Source organism: Oratosquilla oratoria, chromosome 29, assembly GCF_046742065.1.
Source record: "Oratosquilla oratoria isolate Oo_2021 chromosome 29, ASM4674206v1, whole genome shotgun sequence".
NCBI lineage: Eukaryota > Metazoa > Arthropoda > Malacostraca > Stomatopoda > Squillidae > Oratosquilla > Oratosquilla oratoria.
In genome coordinates this window covers 14,147,279-14,167,159 of record NC_134805.1, presented here as the reverse complement: position 1 = coordinate 14,167,159, position 19,881 = coordinate 14,147,279, and the positions used below count along the sequence as shown (strand labels likewise).

Here is a 19,881-nt window from a genome sequence, read left to right as displayed (position 1 = left end):
GGATGAATGAAGTATCAGTGTTTTATTGTCCAAGATTTAGTGAAGTGTTATTGTTATTGGGGGGGGGGGGTAAATGAGAGTAGGTGGTTGTTGTGCAGTGTTGTTTAAATTAGATATTCTAACATTATACACAGCACTATGAGGGAAACTCAGCATTATTAGGTGGGAGGATCATTTCCTGTCATGAAGTGGTCATAGGTGAGGCAAGAACTTAACCCCTTCGATATGATGATGTCTATGTAGGCGTCATGAGGCTCAAGTGGGCATATGAGGATGCCAGCATTGGCATCTTGATTATATCTATTTTGCAGTTGTAGCTGAGTGACCCCCATACTCTGTGAACTGGCCTGATCATATTTTCTGTGGTTATTAACATTCAGAGTGAAAGAGAATGAGTAATACAGCTATAACTTTATATCTAATAATGCGAGTGCTGTGATGCATCATTGCACATCAGGCAGCTAATGCTGCCTACAAGAATTTGACTCGTATTGAAGAGGTTAAGTGTACTAAAGCAATTTCAAAACATTATTTACAATGATGTGAGGACTGCCATGGGTGTACATGGGGCTTAGTTAATTTTAGGTTGTTTGTTGGGTTTTGTTCCCAGCATCTCTGGCCAGTGTTTAGCATTGCAAATTGGAGGACTGGGTACTACAGTAAACGCTCTAAAATCTGGATATAAATAATTGGATTTTTTATAATCTTAATGTCTTCTTGGCCAGCATTCAAGCCCAAATGTAAGAAATAAGTTTAATTAAGCACATGTGCAAATAAAAACTATGGTATTTCTCTACTTCAAAGGTAAGGTAACTTAATATGATAAATCTACCTGTCTGTATATAAAATTCTTCTGTGCCCTTATAAGGGAGGTAGCCAGCCAAGACATGCACCCCCTTTACACCCATACCACACCCATCCAACCCCCATATGTTTCCCTTTTAAAAATCTCTTTGCTCTTTTTGGATGAAGGGGCATCCCTAACTCCTACCCATTGCCTGGGTCAAAGACAATATGGCAAGACACACCACCTCCCCAGCAGGGCCTGACAGCTGAAGCTAGTTTACCCCCACCACTTCATTTGCATGGCAACCCTCCTCGTCCCCTCATTAATTAATAGGGAAAACAAAGAGAAAGCCTTTTGGGCTGCTTCAGTTTATCAGTCATTCACAATCATTCTCCAGTGCCCTTTGGGCTGCCTCAGTTAATCATACATTCACAATCATTCTCCACTCATATTTATCTCCTGCCCTCTCCTTTCACTGTTCAATAGAAAGTCCTCTGTTATCCAAGGCACCCCTTCACCTAATCTATCCATACCATTCTTGGTATCACCCTTAATTTCACTCCATCCACCTCTGCCTTCCACACTCATTCTAATGGTCTTTCTTCACTCATTCTTTCCATGTCAATATTCTTTCCACATGAATAAGGGAGATAAATTATAGATATGAAGAGTAAATATTCTACAGGCACTGTAATAGAATATCAAATGGCAGGAAAATGTACTATATAAGAAAAATATTTGGTTAAAAAATTGTAAATAAACACTATTTCTTCAAGATATTTGGTTCATCGATCTTTTACAATCCTTTCACATAATTGCACTATTGTACTGATCAGTGATATTGGCATATAATTAAGTGGTGTCTCTTTACTTCCTCCTTTGTAAATTGGTACTACATTTGCCCTTTTTCAATCAACTGGCACTATCCCTTCTTTCAGCAAACATATAAGACTGTTAATCTTGTCTACTAGTTGTTCCTTACATTCCTTAAGTGTCCATTTTGAGATCTTGCCAGGTCCTTAAGCTTTTGTCACATCCAATTATCTTAAAAAAAATTGAGCACTTCCCTTCTACATTTTGTGTGTGTGTGTGTGTATAATGGGTTGTGAATAATGTATTGGGAGGCAAGGATAGTGAAGAGTTCAATGGTTAAAATTCAGGCAATGGGGGAAGAGCTCCACATTTTGTTTCTGTTGGGGAAACCACTGCATAACTCATTCCATGTTTAGGACAGGAGCTTTAGGTGTAGCCTATATGTTAATAGCTGTTGATTGGAGATAGGTTGCAGTCAGATGACTTCAGTTGGCATTTGGTTTTTTGTCAGGGTGATTAAGATGAGGAAGAGGTATGCCAGAGGAAGTATCCAGAGGATTTGGATCTACATCATCATGTAGGTTTGCCATTCTCTTACTCCAGATTTACCTAGTTGTATTTTATGGGAAGGGGAGCTATGCTCGTGGTGTCCCTCCTTTGTATCTTGCAGTGTCTAGTTTGCTCTTAAATTCATGAATGGTTTTTGCACACATGTATTTTTTCCGTCCAGTTTGTTCCAAATGTCCACCACCCTTCTATAATTATGTTTTTTTATTTTCTTTCCATGTCCTCTTGTGATTCTCTTGTCCTAGTTTAACAAGTCCTTTCTATTAAATATTTCTGTGGCCTTCATGATTCTGTAGATGGTCAGTAGGTCACCTCTCTCTCTTCTTTGCTCCAGAGTCGGTAACTTCAGTTTAGCCAGTCTTTCCTCATATGATATGTTTGCAAGAGCAGGGGCCATTTTTGTGGCTGCTCTCTGGATTCTTTCTATTTTCTTTATATTCTTTTTGGTATTGGGTGACCACAATGTCGCTGCATATTCTAGTCTGGGCCTTATCAGTGTGACTAATATTTTTTTAATAATTTCTTCATCGAAATATGTAAATGCCACTTTTATTGATCTTAGCAAGTTATAGGATTCTCTGACAATTTTGTTTATCTGTTCGTCATAGGACAAGTTGTGCCGTTACGAGATGTAACAGGGCTTTTTTTTATATATCCGTGTATTCCCAATGTTTTCATATTTTCTGTTTGAGCTTGTTTCCCCTCGGAAGGGGTTTTCATTGTTGTTTTTGTAATGCTTTAATTTAAGTATGTTGCGAGCAGAAGCTTCTTCTGCTTAAAAATACTACCGTTGTAAGTCGTCTGCAAGCTGTGTTGCAAGATAACATCTCATTATCTGTGTAATGTGCACTTAAAGAATTAGACTTAAAAAGGTGTGTAAGAACCGGTTGCCGTTTGTGACGTAACATCACGTCTAGGCGCCAGTCTTGGTCCGAACTAGAAAGATGAACACACCCCTCTCCTAGCCAACTCTGTGAGTCTTAAAACTCTTTGTATTTGAGGTTTAGAGTATTCTAGTGCATCCTTTGTGATCCTTTATATCATGTGTAGCTTTTAGCCTTTAGTAACTACAGTACTTTTTACAGTTTTTCATCAATTCCAATGTACTATCGAAATCCCCTTGGTTCCATCCTGCACGATGGATCAGATCTGCATTAAATTCGCATCAAATATCCCCGTGATTCTATAACCTTCAGTCCCAAGTCTGTCTACGTCACGGATACTAGATGCAAGTGCCATTTGATCTGCGGAGTCCCCAGTTGGCTCCGCCAAACAAGTCGTTTGAGATAATTACAACCAAATGTTTTTCGGATTCCATTTTATATACCTCCTTAGTTCCAATTTTATATTATCCTGATATTCTATTTTTACTTCTTCCCAACTCCATTATGCTACACTTCTTAATGTTGAAGTCAACTTCCCATTTCTGACTCCAGTTCCATACCTTATTCAGGTCTTCCTGTAGTGATTCACAATCCGTTTCAGTTTTTACTTTCCTTAACAATTTAGCGTCATCTGCAAAAAAGCTCATGTAACATTGCACATCATCATCCATGTCATTCACATAAATAGCAAACATCATTGGAGCCAGTACAAATCCTTGCAGAACTCCACTGATCACCTCTTTCCAACCTGAGTATTTTTCTCTAAGTACTACTCTCATCTTTCTACCAATCAGGAAGTCCTCTATCCAATTTATTAGGTTCCCTTGTATCCCTCCTATGTGTTCCAGTTTTTTTTAATAATTTTTTGTGTGGTACCTTGTTTGAAAGCTTTTTGTAAGTCCATGAAGAAACAATCAGCCTATCCATTCCTTTCTTGCACTATGTCTTATAAGTCTTGAGTAAAAACATTAAGTTTGTGGTACATGATCTTCCTTGTCTGAACACAAATTGTCTTGGGTTTATTATATTATTTTCTTCCAGGTGTTTTACCCAGCTGTTCTTGATAATTTTCTCACAAATTTTGGCTATCATGCTTGTTAGTGAGACTGGTCAATAGTTAGATGGTTCTTCCTTGTTTCCTCCTATATATATTGGTACAGTATTAGCATTTTTCCAGTATTTTGGTATTTTTCCTTCTTTAAGTGAGCAACTTATTATGTTATGTATTTTGTTCATTAGTTCTTCTTTGCATTCTTTTAGAATCCAATTTGCAATTCTGTCCGGGCCATGCAATTTCATGACATCAAGGTTTGATAGATGTTCCATTATTTCTTTTCGTGTTATTATTATCTCATTCATGGGGGGGGGGAGATCGCACTTCATTTCCTTCATCCTAATATTTTGCCTTCTCTCTAATGAAAACAGACTTGAAGTAATTAATCATGATTTTGGCCATTTCTAAATCTTCTGTGTATTTTATATTTATTTTGCATAGTTTCACAATTTCCTGTTTATTTTTAAGTTTACTGTTCACGTTTCGATAGAATAGCCTGGGTTGCTCTTTGCATTTATCTATAATATCTTTTTCATAATTCTTTTTTTCCTCTCTTCACACTTTTACATACTCATTTCTATAGTTTATATATACTTGCCATTTTCCATTTTTTTTCTATCTTTTCTCCATCTTTTCCAAGCTCTATCCCTTCTATCTTTTGCCTCACTGCATCTTCTGTTGAACCAGCATTTAATGTACACTCTAGCTTCTATCTTGGTATGTGCCTATTCACCCCTTCATTGTAATTTTCCATCAAGATATTCCATTTCTCTTCCACTTTTGTATCTTCCATGTAAATTTTTTTCCAATTCGTATTCTGAAGGAATTTCTTTAGTTTTCCAAAGTCCGTTTTGCTGTACATCAATCTTCCTTTCCTATGCTTTTCATTTCTCTCCATGTATATTTCTTCCTTAAGTTCAGTCTCAATAAGTATATGGTCACTCTTTCCAATTAGTGTCTTATATTGGAATTTATCCACAATTTCATGTTCTGTTGTAAATATTAAATCTAGTCTCAATGGCTCCTCATTATTTCTGTATCTGGTGTTTTTACTGACCCACTTTGTCACTGTATATTCCATGGTCATGTCCAGTATTACATTACCCCACAAGTCTTTTCTGCCTTTCACTGTCATGTCCTCCCAGCAAATTTCTCTGCAGTTAAAGTCCCCCATAATTACCAGGTTACCTCCGCCCATTAGTATCTCTTTTAATGAATGCCTTGTATCTTCTAGCATTTTCATATACTTGTTCTCTTTCCAAACGTTCATTTTTGGTGGCACATAAGTCACCACAAACTTTCTACTTTTCATGTCCTTGTCTTCGACTTTTAACATGATAATTTCTACATTACCTTTGCCTTCCGCAATTTTTGTCACTTTCAAGATTTTTTTGGCCAAGAACATGATTCCTCCTCCCTGTTTCTTGTCTCTGTTTTCAATCCAGCAATTGTATAGTCCTTGTCCAACATTGATGGGTGGCATTGCACCCCTTAATTTAGTCTCCACAATTCCCATTATGTCTGTTTTTTTTTCTAACAGGCAATCATTAAGTTCTTTCAGTCCTAAAATTAATCTGTTGATGTTAGTGTTGGCCACTTTTAATTTTTTCCTTTCTCCATCTGTTTTTTTGTCTTTGGTTTGCCCATTCTGATGTACCATTTTCTCAGCCTCATGTTGATTACTCTCCAATAGAATTCCTTGCTTTTGGTCTCCGTTCTCTTTGGATCTTTTTCCTTAGCTTCATATTTTAGTGTCTTCTCTTTTTCTAATTCCTCAATACTCATTTCTCTTTTTATCCATATCTTCTTGTAATGTTCACTCCTTGCCAACTTACCTATGTTTTCAAATATGTCTTCTACTACCATTTGTGTTCTTAGTTTTATCTTTAGGAGTCAATTTCTTTCCTTAGAATAATGACCAATTCTATACACATTGTTGATGTCCTTCTCTACATCCTGGGCTCCATCCTGAATTTCTTTTAGGATTGCTATTGTTGTTTCTTTTTCTTCTTTTTCTCTCATGTACCTTGCCAGACCATGTTTTTCTTTTAGTCCATATACCACAATACATTTTTTCCTATCCATTGCATCTCTGACCCGATTTACCTTTTCATTAATTACTTTGATACTGTAATTGCGTCTTTTGCATTTACCTGCATTTGTTGTTGGACTATTTCTTTGAAGGCTATTTCTTTATTTTCTATGTTTTCCTTCCATTTCTTAATCTTTTCGATCCTTTCCTCACCTAAGTTTTCTTTAATTTTTTCAGTCATTTCTTGTATTTGTTATTTACCTCTTTCTTTAAGTTGTTGCTATTGGTAGTATCATTAATTTTCTTCTTTTCATCTTCACTCTTCACCTCTCTTTTTCTTAGGTAGATTGATATTACTTGGGTGTTTTGTATTTTTTTTATGAGTTGCAGTTTTAGCCACTTCAGTATGAGTCAAATTCTCGTGCACAGCATTAGCTGCCAAATGTACAATGCAACACACTACTCGCATTATAGATAAAGTCACTGCTGTATTACTTGTTCTCTTTTACCCTGAGTAATAATAAACTACCCGTCTGGGGTATTGGCTGCTTGTTATTGTGGCAAAGTAGCATGCAGTTGATACTTTAGGGTCTATATGGGGTGCCCCTACGGACCAGAGCCACACATCATTTTGTCTATGATAGAGGAAAACTCTGTTCATAGAGAAATGATGACACTTTTATACTATGACTGTCCCTCCAATATGCTGTCCACCAACCCCTTGCTGCTGTCCTGTACCATTTCTCTGAGTATTCATTTACTGTGGTGGGGGATTTCCCTGTGGTGGGGGAAAAGAATACTGCCACCAAGTATTTCCACTTGGATCGTAAGAGGCAAGAAGAAAGGGATGGGGACTGGGAATAGGCATCCTTCTCCTTGTAGCCCTACAGGGAACATTCCTAAACAAAAAAGTAAAGGCATAAGAGGGTCTGGGAGTTTTCGGACCAGCACCCTAAGGTTTGGGTCTTTTAATGTGCATGGATATGGTACAGATGAGAGTAAAAGGGAAGAGATAGGTAGTATGTTTGTGAGAAGAAAGATGGATGTGTTGGCTTTGAGTGAAACTAAGTTGAAAGGGAAGGATGATTGTAAGTTTGGGAGTGTAAGTAGGAGGTTATCAGGAGTGAAGAGAGGGCGAGGGAGGGAAGGGGTGGCTATTCTAGTAAGTGAAGACATAGGTAAACGTGTGGTGGAGTGGAAGGAGGTTTCCTCAAGGATAATGTGGATGAAGGTGAAACTGGGAAAAGAGATGTGGGTCTTTGTAAGTGCATATGGGCCTGGCAATGAGAAGAGTGTAGAAGAAAGGGAGGCTTTTTTGGATAGATTTAAATGAGTGCATAGAGGATTTAGGGAGAAATGTCAATGTAATAGTACTGAGAGACCTTAATGCTAGGGTAGGAAATGTTCCAATTGATGGAGTGGTTGGTAAATGTGGAGTTCCAGGAAAGAATCGTAGTGGAGAGTTGATGGTAGAAATGTGTCTAGAAAGAGAGTTGATGATAGCAAATACAGTGTTTTGGAAGAAAGTCAAGCATAAGTACACATGGGAGAGGGTGGTGGATGGAAGGGTGGTAGATAGAGCGTTGATGGATTATGTAGTGGTAAATAGGATTATGATAGGAAGAATTAAGGATGTACATGTGCTAAGGGGAGAGGGTGGGGGAATATCAGATCATTTTTTGGTGGAAGGTAAGCTGAGAGTGGAGGATAGATGGAGAAAGAGGAAAGGGACAAAAGGTAGGGAGGTGCTTAGAGTGAACTCTTTAAATGAAAAGGAAAAGGAGAAGGAGTACAAAAAGAAGCTGAAGGAGGAGTGGGAGGGAGTGAAGGATGGAGTAGAGCTAGGTGTGCAGGAGGAATGGGGATGGTTCAAGGAGGGAGTCACAAAGTGTGCAAGGATGGTCTGTGGAACAAGAAGGACAGGAGGAAATAGAAGGAAGGGTAGTGAATGGTGGAATGAGGAAACAAAGAGAGTTGTAGAAGAGAAGAAGCGAGCTTTCACAGATTGGTTACAAAATAGGACGAGGGAGTCATATGAGAGGTACAAAGAAAAGAAAAGAGAAGTAAAGCAAAAGGTAAAGGAGGCAAAGAGGAGAGCAGATGTGAAGTGGGGAAAGAGTATGACAGAAAATTTTGAAAGTAATATAAAGATGTTTTGGAAAGAAATTAAGAGAGGAAGAGGAGGCGAATCAAGTAGAGAAGAAAAGGTAAAAGGTGCAGATGGAGAGATGATAATGGAAGAGAAGGCAGTAAGGGGAATATGGGCAGAATATTTTAGGGAGTTGCTAAATGTGAAGGAGGATAGGGAGGGAAAGATAGCTGCAGTGGGAAATGCTAAGAAAATGACCATGATGAGTGAGGAAAATGGAGGAGAAATAAGGAAGGATGAAGTGAAGGCAGTTGTTAAGATGATGAAAGCAGGAAAGGCACCTGGTCTGGATGGATGCCATGCAGAATGTCTAAAAAAAGGAGGTACAGTGATGGTGGACTGGCTGGTGAGGTTATTTAATGTAGAGTGCCGGAGGACTGGAGGAGTGCCTGTATAGTTCCACTTTACAAGGGAAAAGGATACAAATGTGAATGTAGTAGTTTCAGAGGGATTAGCTTGTTAAGTGTAGTTGGGAAGGCTATTGGGAGGATCTTGATTGAGAGGATTAGGAGAGGAAGAGAGGGAGTAATTGGTGAGGAACAGTGTGGATTTAGGACGGGTAGAGGTTGTGTAGATCAGATCTTTGTGGTAAGACAAATATGTGAGAAAGCTATAGGAAAGGGGAAGGGTGTTTTTTGGGCTTTTATGAATCTGGAAAAGGCTTACGATATGGTAGACAGAAAGGCACTGTGGGAGGTTATGCAGATATATGGGATAGGAGGAGAGCTTCTAGGAGCTGTCAAGAGTTTTTATGAGAGTAGTAGAGCTTGTGTCAGGATTAGAAATGGAGAGAGTGAGTGCTTCGAGGTAAAGGTGGGACTTTGTCAAGGATGGGTTATGTCGCCATGGCTGTTCAACTTATACATGGATGGGGTAGTGCGAGAGGTATGAGTAAATGCAAGGGTAGTGGGTCAGGGACTGGAGATGGTTAAAGAAAATGGAAAAAAGTGGGAGGTGAGCCAGCTGTTGTTTGCGGACGACACTGCGCTTGTGGCAGGATCGGAGGAGGGATTGAGGAAGTTGGTGACAGAGTCTGGGAGAGTATGTGATAGAAGAAAGCTAAAGATAAATGTGGGTAAAAGTAAGGTGATGAGATGTTCAAGGGGTGAAAGTGGCAGTAGTCTGGAAGTGAGCATTAAAGGAGAGCAACTGGAGGAAGTGGATAGTTTTAGATACTTGGGTGCAAATGTGGCAGGAAAAGGTGAAGGTGGAGGTAGAATGTAGATTGAGAGAAGCGAGTAAATGCCTTGGTGGATTGAAGAGTGTAATGAGGAATAGACATTTGGGAATGGATGCTAAGAGGAGACTGTATGAAGGAGTGATTGTGCCAACAGCACTGTATGGGGCAGAAACATGGAACATAAGAGAGGAAGAGAGGAGTTTAAATGTGTTTGAGATGAGGTGTCTGAGAAGTATAATGGGGGTTACTAGGCTAGATAGAGTGAGAAATGAGGAGGTGAGGAGGAGAACGGGGGTGGAAAGGGAGTTGGGAGATAGGGTTGATGAAAGAGTATTAGGATGGTTTGGACACATGGAAAGAATGAATGAAGAAAGACTAGTAAAAGAGGTATGGAAGGCAGATGTGGAGGGAGTGAACATGAGGGGACGTCCTAGGATGAGATGGATGGATGGAGTGAAGGGGGCTTTGGGGAAGAGGGGAATGTCTGTTGAGGAAGGACGGAAGAGGACAAAAGATAGGGGTGAATGGAGAATGGTTGTATATGGATGTTGTTGTGATGTATGAGGTGGAATGGGATGGGGGGTGAGGTAGTATGTGTGAGCAAAATTTGACGCAGCCCAAAGGGATTTCTCCCCGTCTTCTCCTTTTATGCAATGGGGGGAAGGAGAGGGGGGTCGCCGATTTAATGAAGCGGCCTTGCTGTGGATGTGCTGTGTCTTGCGACACTGCTTCTGACCCAGGACAGTGGACAAGGTGCAGGGATGACCCGTCATCCAAGAGGTGCTAAGATAAGAGGGAGGGTGGAGGGGTGTGGAATGTATTCAGGGATGAAATGGGTGGGAATGATTCTATGCCTTTGCCTTTTTGGCTACCTCCCTTGTAAGGGGGAAAAAGCCTTGGTATATGTATGTATGTAATAATAAACACAGAAAACATGATCAAACCAGTTCACAAAATCCAGGAGTAATTCGTGTACAACTACAAAAAAAAAAAAAAAAAAGATGTATAATCAAGATGCCAACACTGGCATCCTTGTGTACCCACTCGTGCCTCATTATGCCTATATAGGTGTCATCGTACTGAAGTGGTTAATGGTGTTGGAGACTGAGTTGGTAGGGGTTACTCATAATGCAGTAGATATTTTAGTGATGTCAGGGAGCTGTGGATGTTTGGGAGGAGTGGGGTTATACTTTCTGTATACAAACTTCTCAGTGAAATGATGTGAAAGATGCCTATGCTGTGCAGGCCATGTGAGCAAATAGAATCTAGCATTTGGAGGGTTGTGGGATACAGGAATAGCCTTAACAGCTACAGTCAAGTCTGCTCCATATGAGGGCCTTGTATAGATCCCAGAATGACCATCTTTCTGCCTCCCAGCGTGTGTAGGATAGCAATTTTAGGAAACTGCATGCTCGGAGGCAGGATGTTTTTGCATGTTTAAAGTGTGGAATCCATGAGTCTACTGTCATAGATCAGGTCCAGAAACTGGGTCTACTCAGCCACTGGAAAGTGCTATGTTCTAGATGTACTGATGTGTCTTTATAAATGTGACATCTTCAGAGGTAAATAGTGACTGATTTTGAGATGGAGAAACAGAAGCCAAGGTTACCTTTGGTTTACTAGGATTTTTTTTTTTCTAGTATAAGATGGGGGTTATTTTGGATAGATCATTATTAACATAGAGGTTTGTGATTCTTATGGAGGGGACATTTTGAGATATGTTATTAATTGCTTTGGTAAAAAGATTCAACCAACCAATCATTTACCCCAGCCATTTGATTAACCCATAAGTCTCTTCAAGAGATTCACAGCTAGAGACTGATAACTCAAATTACAGTCATGTGAAAGGAATTACATACCTCTGTTTCTGTAATACGGGCAGCAACTCTTACTGGCCTTTTTTCCTTTACAGAACATTTCTCAGAGGACTCAGAATTACGCTTGTGTCTAGAGCCTTTATCTTCATTTGAAGAGGAAATTGATGCCTTTCTTTCCATTTCTTCTTTGAAAAACATTTTGAATTCAAAATTGGGATTTGCTTGAGATGATGCATTGTGGAGCAACACTGCCACTTCACTGAAAGAAAAATAAATACATCCACCTTTTCTCCCATATAAGGTGGGTGGTTAAATCAAAGCATTCACCCACCCTATCCATCCCAAATCAATCCTAAACCCTATTCATTGTCCCTTCCATCTTAGCACTTGATTGATGAAAAGCCATCCTTGTTCCACATCACACTACTGAGTTCAGAGGCAATGGAGCAAGACACAGCTCCATGAAAGAAAAATATACTTCATAAACATAATAATACCAACAAAAACACAGACACTACATTATAAAAAGCCATTTGTTTTTAAGATATTTTGTTACTGTCAACATACACTAATGATAGAAAAAACAGAATCTATAATCAAGTTGCAAAATTTCTAAACAAAAGCTAGTCTATTCAGCTTTGTTGTAGGTCTATAACTTTATTACTGTACACTGGAATGAATTTGGAACTTCAAAGACTCTGATCTGGTTAATGTCAAATGATTTCATTCTGCTTTGAGAAACCTTTGGGTTAATATACTACCTTGATTCATTGCCCACTGGAATAAATTTGGCACCTCTCAGGATTTTGATCTAATGCCAGATGGTCTTGTAAATTACAGGCAGTTAATTTTACTTTAAAGATTTGTAACATGAATACATACATAGAAAAGGCTACATTCTCTCAAGGCCACTCTCAAAAGACTAAAGATGTCTTTGATATTCACATTGTTGCATAATACATGTTTAGCAAAACATGACAGAATGAACTTAATCTAGTCCAAACAATTTCATATAGTTCTTACCTCATTCCATCACCCTCATGCTCTAAGCCAGGTAAAGATATTGTGAAGGTTGCATCAGTAGAGAGTTCAGGTAAGAGTTCTAAATTTGTGATGAGACGAGGAGGTATGGGTAGTGTTGCAGTATCTATGGGAAACTTTTCCCCCTCGAATGAATTGTCGCACCTACTGTGGCCTGTATATTTACGTCCTTGACGCAAGCCACTAATCTGTTGATATCATGTCTATCAGATGAAAATTGTCCATTACCTTTATCTCCAAAATATAAGTTACCAACATGGAGATGCAAAACAGAGGTAAGAAATGTATATATTTCCCCCCAAAATAAGTATACATGCCTCCCAGCCACATTTTACATAATTTAGATATTTCATGATTTTGTGCTCTTTGGATGGAATTTGGACGACAGAAACTTTCATCACCATATATAAACGGCTTATAAAAACTACACTTAACTATGCATCCACAACACAATATCCAAGACCATACCCAATATTTGGAAGCATGGTAAAATCATCACAATCCCCAAACCTAACAGAAAGCCAACATTTCAAGCATCACACTGCTCTGTTACACTTCTCTGCATCCCCTTGAAAGTCATAGAATGCCTCATACTACAACTCATCGTACCATATACTCCCCTTGCAAAATCATAACACAGTTTTAGAACACTACACTCCACATCAGAGCTGGGCATGTTACTGCTGGACAGATACTCCATTAGTAATGAAAGTGGTAATGCAAGTGCCCAGCTCTGACTATTTTATATTTTAGAATAGGGAATATTAATGTTGTAGTCAAGGTATTATTTTATTGAGAATATTCATAAGAAGAAAATAATTCTCCATTTCATTTTTTTTCCATCAAAATCAGTCTAAAGGAAATTAAAATTGGTAACATATTGATGGTAATGCATCTCAGATTTTTTGGTAACACATTGACAGTAATGAACTACCTGTCCAGCATTAATACACCCAGCTCTGCTCCACATACACTACACTCCTCTGATACACCTCACACAGAGTTTTTGACAGCTTTAATTCAGATAGGACTGGAAAAATGCAAACATTGTACCAATATATAAAGGAGGAAACAAGGAAGAACCAACTAATTACAGACCAGTCTCCCTAACAAGCACTGTAACCAAAAGTTGTGAGAAAATTATCAAGAATAAATGGGTAAAACACCTGGAAGAAAACTGTACAATAAACCTGAGGCAATTTGTATTCAGACAAGGAAGATCATGTACCACAAATTTAATATGTTTTTACTCAAGACTAATAGATATAATACAAGAAAGGGATGGATGGGCTGATTGTACTTTCCTAGACTTACAAAAATCCTTCAACAAACTACCACACAAAAAAAATTATTTAGAAAATTGGAAAACATAGGAGGGATACAAGGCAACATACTAAACTAGGTGGGGGATTTCATGCATGGTAGAAAAATGAGAGTAGTACTCAGAGAAAAGTATTCAGGTTGACAGGAGGTGATTAGTGGAGTCACAAAAGGATCTGTATTGGCTCCAATAATGTTCACTATTTATGTGAATGACATGGATGATGATGTGGAATGTTAAATGAGTTTCTTTGCAGATATTGTTAAATTGTTGAGGAAACTGAAAACCAACACAGACTGCAAATCACTACAAAAAGACCTGAACAAAGTTTGGAAATGGAGTCAGAAGTGGGAAGTGGATTTCAACATTAAGAAATGTAGCATAATGGGGTTTGGAAAAGGTAAAAATAGAATATCAGGACAATATACAATTGGAGCGAAGGAGGTAAAGAAAGTGGGATCTGAAAAAGACCTGGGAGTAATTATCTCAAATGAGTTGTCTTTTGATAAACAAATAAACACAATTGTCAGGGAATCCTATAACTTGCTAAGATCAATAAAGTGGTGTTTACCTATTTGGATGAAGAAATTATTAAAAAAATATTGGTCACATTAATAAGGCCTAGACTGGAGTATGTTACGACATTATGGTCACCCAGTACCAAAAAGAATATAAAGAAAATTAAAAGAATCCAGAGAATAACCACAAAAATGGCCTCAGCACTATCAAACTTGTCATATGAAGAGAGAGTGGCTAAATTGAAGTTACTGACTTTGGAACAAAGAAGAGAGAGAGAGGCAACCTACTGACCATATATAGAATCATGAAAAGCATGGAAATACTTGATAGAGAGGACTTACTAAACTGGGACAAGAGAAACAAAAGAGGACATGGAAAGAAATTAAAAAATTATAGTTGTAGAAAAGATTTGAAGAAAAACAGTTTTCCACACAGAGTGGTGGACGCTAGGAACAAACTGGATGAAACAATAGTGTGTGCAAAAACCATACACGAATTTAAGAGCAAACTAGACACTGTAAAATACAATGGCAGGACACCACAAGCATAGTTCCCCTTCCCATAAGATACAACTAGGTAAATACACACACAAGATATGGATAAAAAGGGAAATGAGTGTTGAAGAAATAGAAAAAGAGAAAATACTAAAAGGTGAAGCTAAGGAAAAGATGCAAAGAGGATGGAGAGCAAAAGCAAGGAGTTCTATTGGACACTCATAGACATGAGGCTGAGAAAATGGTACATTAGAGTGGGCAAAATAAAAAGAGAAAACAAGATGGAGAAAGAAAAAATTAAAAGTGGCCTATACTAACATTGATGGATCAATCTCAGGATTGAATAAACTAAATAATTACCCATCAGATGAAAACCAGACATAATGGGAATTGAGGAGACGAAATTAAGAGGTCCAATACCATTTAATAGTGTTGGACATGGGATATACAATTATTGGATTAAAAACAGATATGAGAAACAAGGAGGAGGAATCATGTTCTTGCCCAAGAAAAAAAAATGAATGTGACGAAGGTTACTGAGGATAAAAAGAATGTAGAAATGATCATGATAAAAGTCAAAGACAGAGACATGAAAAGTAGAAAGTTTGTGGTGATTTATGTGCCCCCAAAAATGGGCTCTTGGAAAGAAAATGAGCATTCAAAAATGTTAAGAGATACAAGGCACTCATTAAATGAGATACTAAAGGACGGAGGTAACCTGGTACTTATGGGGGACTTTAACTGCAAAGAAATCTGTTGGGAGGAAATGATAGTGAAGGGCATGGAGGACCTATGGGGAAATATATTACTGGACATGACCATAGAATATAGTGACACAATAGGTCAGTGAAAATACCAGATACAAAAGTAATGAAGAACCATGGAGACTAGATTTAATATTAACAACAGAACCTGAAATTGTACATAAATTTGAATACAAGACACCATTTGGAAAGAGTGACCACATACTAATAGAGGCTGAACTAAAGGAAGAAATATATATGGAGAGAAATGAAAGGTACAGAAAAAGAAGACTGAGGTACAACAAAATGGACTTTGGAAAACTTAAGAATTTCTTACAAAATACAAATTGGGAAAAACTATATTGAAGAGATAAAAGTGGAAGAGAAATGGATGATCTTGATAGAAATCTATAATGAAGGAGTAAATATGTATGTACCGAGACAGAAACAAGAGAGGGTGTACATCAAATATTGGTCCAACAGAAGATGCAGTGAGGCAAAAGATAGAAGAGACAAAGTTTGGAAAAAATGAAGAAAAGATAAACAATCAGGAAAATTGCAAATATACATAAACTATAGAAATGAATATGTAAAAGTGTGCAGAGAGGAAAAAGGAAACTGAAAAAGACATCATACATACATACATATACCAAGGCTTTTTCCCCCTTACTAGGGAGGTAGCCAAAAAGGAAAAGGCATAAAATCATTCCCACCCATTTCATCCCCGAAAATACTCCACACCCCTCCACCCTCCCTCTCATCTTAGCACCTCCTGGATGACGGGTCATCCCTGCACCTTGTCCACTGTCCTGGGTCAGAAGCAGTGTCGCAAGACACAGCACATCCACAGCAAGGCCGCTTCATTTAATCGGCGACCCCCCCTCTCCGTCCCCCCATATAAAGGAGGAGACGGGGAGAAATCCCTTCGGGCTGCGTCAAAATTTTGCTCACACACACTACCTCATCCCCCATCCCCCAATCCATTCCACCTCATGCATCATAACATCTTCCATATGTAACCATTCTCCATTCACCCCTGTCTTCTGTCCTCTCTCGTCCTTCCTCAACAGACATTCCCCTCTTCCCCAAAGCCCCCTTCACCCCATCCATCCATCTCATCCTAGGACGTCCCCTCATGTTCACTCCCTCCACATCTGCCTTCCATACCTCTTTTACTAGTCTTTCTTCACTCATTCTTTCCATGTGTCCAAACCATCCTAATACTCTTTCATCAACCCTATCTCCCAACTCCCTTTCCACCTCTGTTCTCCTCCTCACCTCCTCATTTCTCACTCTATCTAGCCTAGTAACCCCCATCATACTTCTCAGACACTTCATCTCAAACACATTCAAGCTCCTTCTCTCTTCCTCTCTCATGTTCCATGTTTCTGCTCCATACAGTGCTGTTGGTATGCAGTCGATACTTTAGGGTCTATATGGGGCGCCCCTATGGACCAGAGCCACACATCATTTTGTCTATGATAGAGGAAAACTTTTCATAGAGAAATGATGACACTTTTATACTACGACTGTCCCTCCGTTATGCTGTCCCCCAACCCCTTGTTGCTGTCCTGTACCACTTCTCTGAGTATTCTTTTTCTGTGGTGGGGGAATTCCCTGTGGTGGGGGAAAAGAATGCTGCCACCGAGTGTTCCCACTTGGATTGTAAGAGGCGAGAAGAAAGGGACGAGGATTGGGACCAGGCATCCTTCTCCTTGTAGCCCCACAGGGCACACTTCCTAAATATAAAGGCAAAAAGACATCATAGAAAAATATAAAGATCAACCCAAATTATTCTATAGATATGTGAATGGTAAACTTAAAAGTAAACAATGGTGAAACTATGCCAAGGAAATACAGAATACACAAGTCGGTTTTCACTAGAGAAAATTACAGCATTGGGACAAAGGAAGTGAAGTGTGATCTCCCCTCATGAGGGAAATAATAGTAATACAAAAAGAAATAATGGAGCAATTAACAAACCTTGATGTTAGGAAATTGCATGGCCTGGATGGAATTGCAAACTGGATACTAAAAGGATGCAAAGAACTAATGGACAAAATATTCAACATAATAAGTTGCTAACTCAAATAAGGAAAAATACCAAAGGACTGGGAAAATACCAACATTGTACATACATATACCAAAGGATTTTTTCCCCTTTATAAGGGAGGTGGCCAAAAATCAAAGGCATAAAAACCACTCCCACCCATTCCATCCCTAACGCACTTCACTACCCTCCACCCTTTTCCTTCCCACTTATCTTGGCACCTCCTGGTTGACAGGTCATCCCTGCATCTCGCCCACTACCCTGGGTCAGAAGTAGTGTCACAAGACACACCACATCCACAGCAAGGCCGCTTCATTAAACCAGTGATCCCCCCCCCTCTCCGTCCCTTCATGTAGAAAAGGAGAAGACAGGAGAAATCTGTTTGGGTTGCATCAATTTATTTCTCACACATACTCCCTCAACTCACATCCCCCACCCACTCCACCTCATGCACCACAGTACCATCCGTACTCAACCATTCTCGATTCACCCCTATCTTCTGTCTTCTCCCATCCTTCTTCATCTGACATTCCCTTATTTCCCAATGCTCCTTTTACCCCATCCATCCATCTCAGCCTAGTTTGACCCCACATGTTCACTCCTTCCACCTCTGCCTTCCACAACTCTTTTTTCACTTATTCTTTCCATGTGTCCAAACCATCCCAATACTTTCATCACCTCAACCCTATCTCCCAACTCCCTTTCCCCCCTGCTCTCCTCCCCTCATTTCTCACTCTATCCAGCATAGTAACCCCTATCATACTTCTCAGGCACCTGATTTCAAAGAACAATTACAAGTAGAGACCGGAAAGGTGTAAGAGTCAATCAAAGAAATAGACCTCACTGAAATAAAAAATCAATGGAAACAAGAACAGGAAAAAAAAAAAAATATCCCTCAGTGAAATATTACAAAAACAGATAGAGGAAAATACAAAAGAAAGAGTTATGAAAGTTATTAAAGAAAAGGAAAATTGGGTAAGAGATACAGTTGACAAAGGTAAGTGCATTGTGGTCCATGGTATCCAGGAAAAACATGATATGTATAGATACCAGAGAGAAAAGGAGGAGAAGGAAATAGCTAAGGAAATTTTAAAAGAAATACAGGATAAAGGGCAAAATTTTGATAAAGATATTGATGAAATCCACAGGATAGGCAAATATTAAAAAAAAAAAACAAAAAAAAAACATAGAGCGCTGAAAATAAAACTAAGAACTCAAATGATAGCAGAGGAGATATTATCGAAAGCAGTTGAATTGGCAAGCAGAGAGAAATTCAAACATATATGGATACAAAAGGAAATGAGTGATGAGGAAAAAGAGAATGACAAAGCTCTCAGAATTGAAGCCAATGACAGAAATGAGAAAAGAACGGACGGGAAAAAACAAGTTTTTTTTTAGAGTACTGGACTTGGGACTGAAAAAATGGTACATAAAAAAAATGGAAACTTAAACCAAAAATGAAAAGAAAATATGAAACTAAAAATGACATACACAAATATTGACAGCATGATATCTGGAATCAATTAATTAAATGACTATCTAGAAATGGAAAAACCTGGCATCATGGGAATTATGGAGACAAAACTGAAAAGAACTATATCAACAAGCATAGTGGGACAAGGTCTATACAACCACTGGGTGAAAAATAGAACAGGCAAGCGGGGCGGAGGTGTTATGATATTGACCGAAAAGAGTCTAAATGTGACAAAGATAAATGAAGGCTAAGGCAATATAGAATTATGATCAAAATTGTAAACAAAAAGATGAAAAGCAGGAAATTTGTAGCAGTGTATGTACCACCAAAAACACAGGCTTGGTCAGATAGCAAACATTCTAAATTACTGGAAGACACAATAAATGTGCTACATGAGTTACTGAAAGAGGATGGAAACATAGTAATCATGGGCAATTTTAATGCAAAGGATATAATCTGGGAAGAAATGATAGTAAAAGTGAGAGATCATTGGAGCAACATTCTACTAAATATGACCATCAAATACACCCTAACACAATGGGTTAAGGAAAATACTAGATATAGAAACAATGAGGAACCGTCGAAATTAGACTTAATATTAACTTCTAAACCAGATATTGTGAACAAATTCGAATATAAAACACCAATTGGAAAGAGTGACCATATACTAATAGAGTTTGAATTAAAAGAACAAAACAATGTAGGTAGGAATGATAAGCATAGAGAAGGAAAATTTATGTACAACACAACGGATTTTGTAAAACTAAATTTTTTTTTCCAAAACACAAACTGGGATAAATTCTCCAAAGAGGAAACAAAGATGGAAGACAAATGGAACATACATACATATACCAAAGGCTTTTTCACCCTTACACGGGGGGGTAGCCAAAAAGAAAAATGCATAGAAATCACTCCCACCCATTTCATTTCCCATATATTCCACTCCCCTCCACCCT

The 19,881-nt window shown here is 38.5% G+C and overlaps 1 protein-coding gene across 5 annotated transcripts in view; it reads right to left on the bottom strand.

Annotated features, from left to right (window-relative positions):
- Nucleotides 1-19,881, bottom strand: part of LOC143040605 (uncharacterized) — a 535,837-nt gene that overhangs the window by 135,174 nt on the left and 380,782 nt on the right. For all 5 annotated transcript variants that reach the window (XM_076211732.1, XM_076211736.1, XM_076211735.1 and 2 more), the window contains 2 exons: nucleotides 12,307-12,512; nucleotides 11,326-11,542 (listed from right to left, as the gene is read on the bottom strand). In XM_076211732.1, the coding sequence (XP_076067847.1) occupies nucleotides 11,326-11,542; nucleotides 12,307-12,512 (423 nt within the window). The remainder of the gene's footprint in view (nucleotides 1-11,325; nucleotides 11,543-12,306; nucleotides 12,513-19,881) is intronic.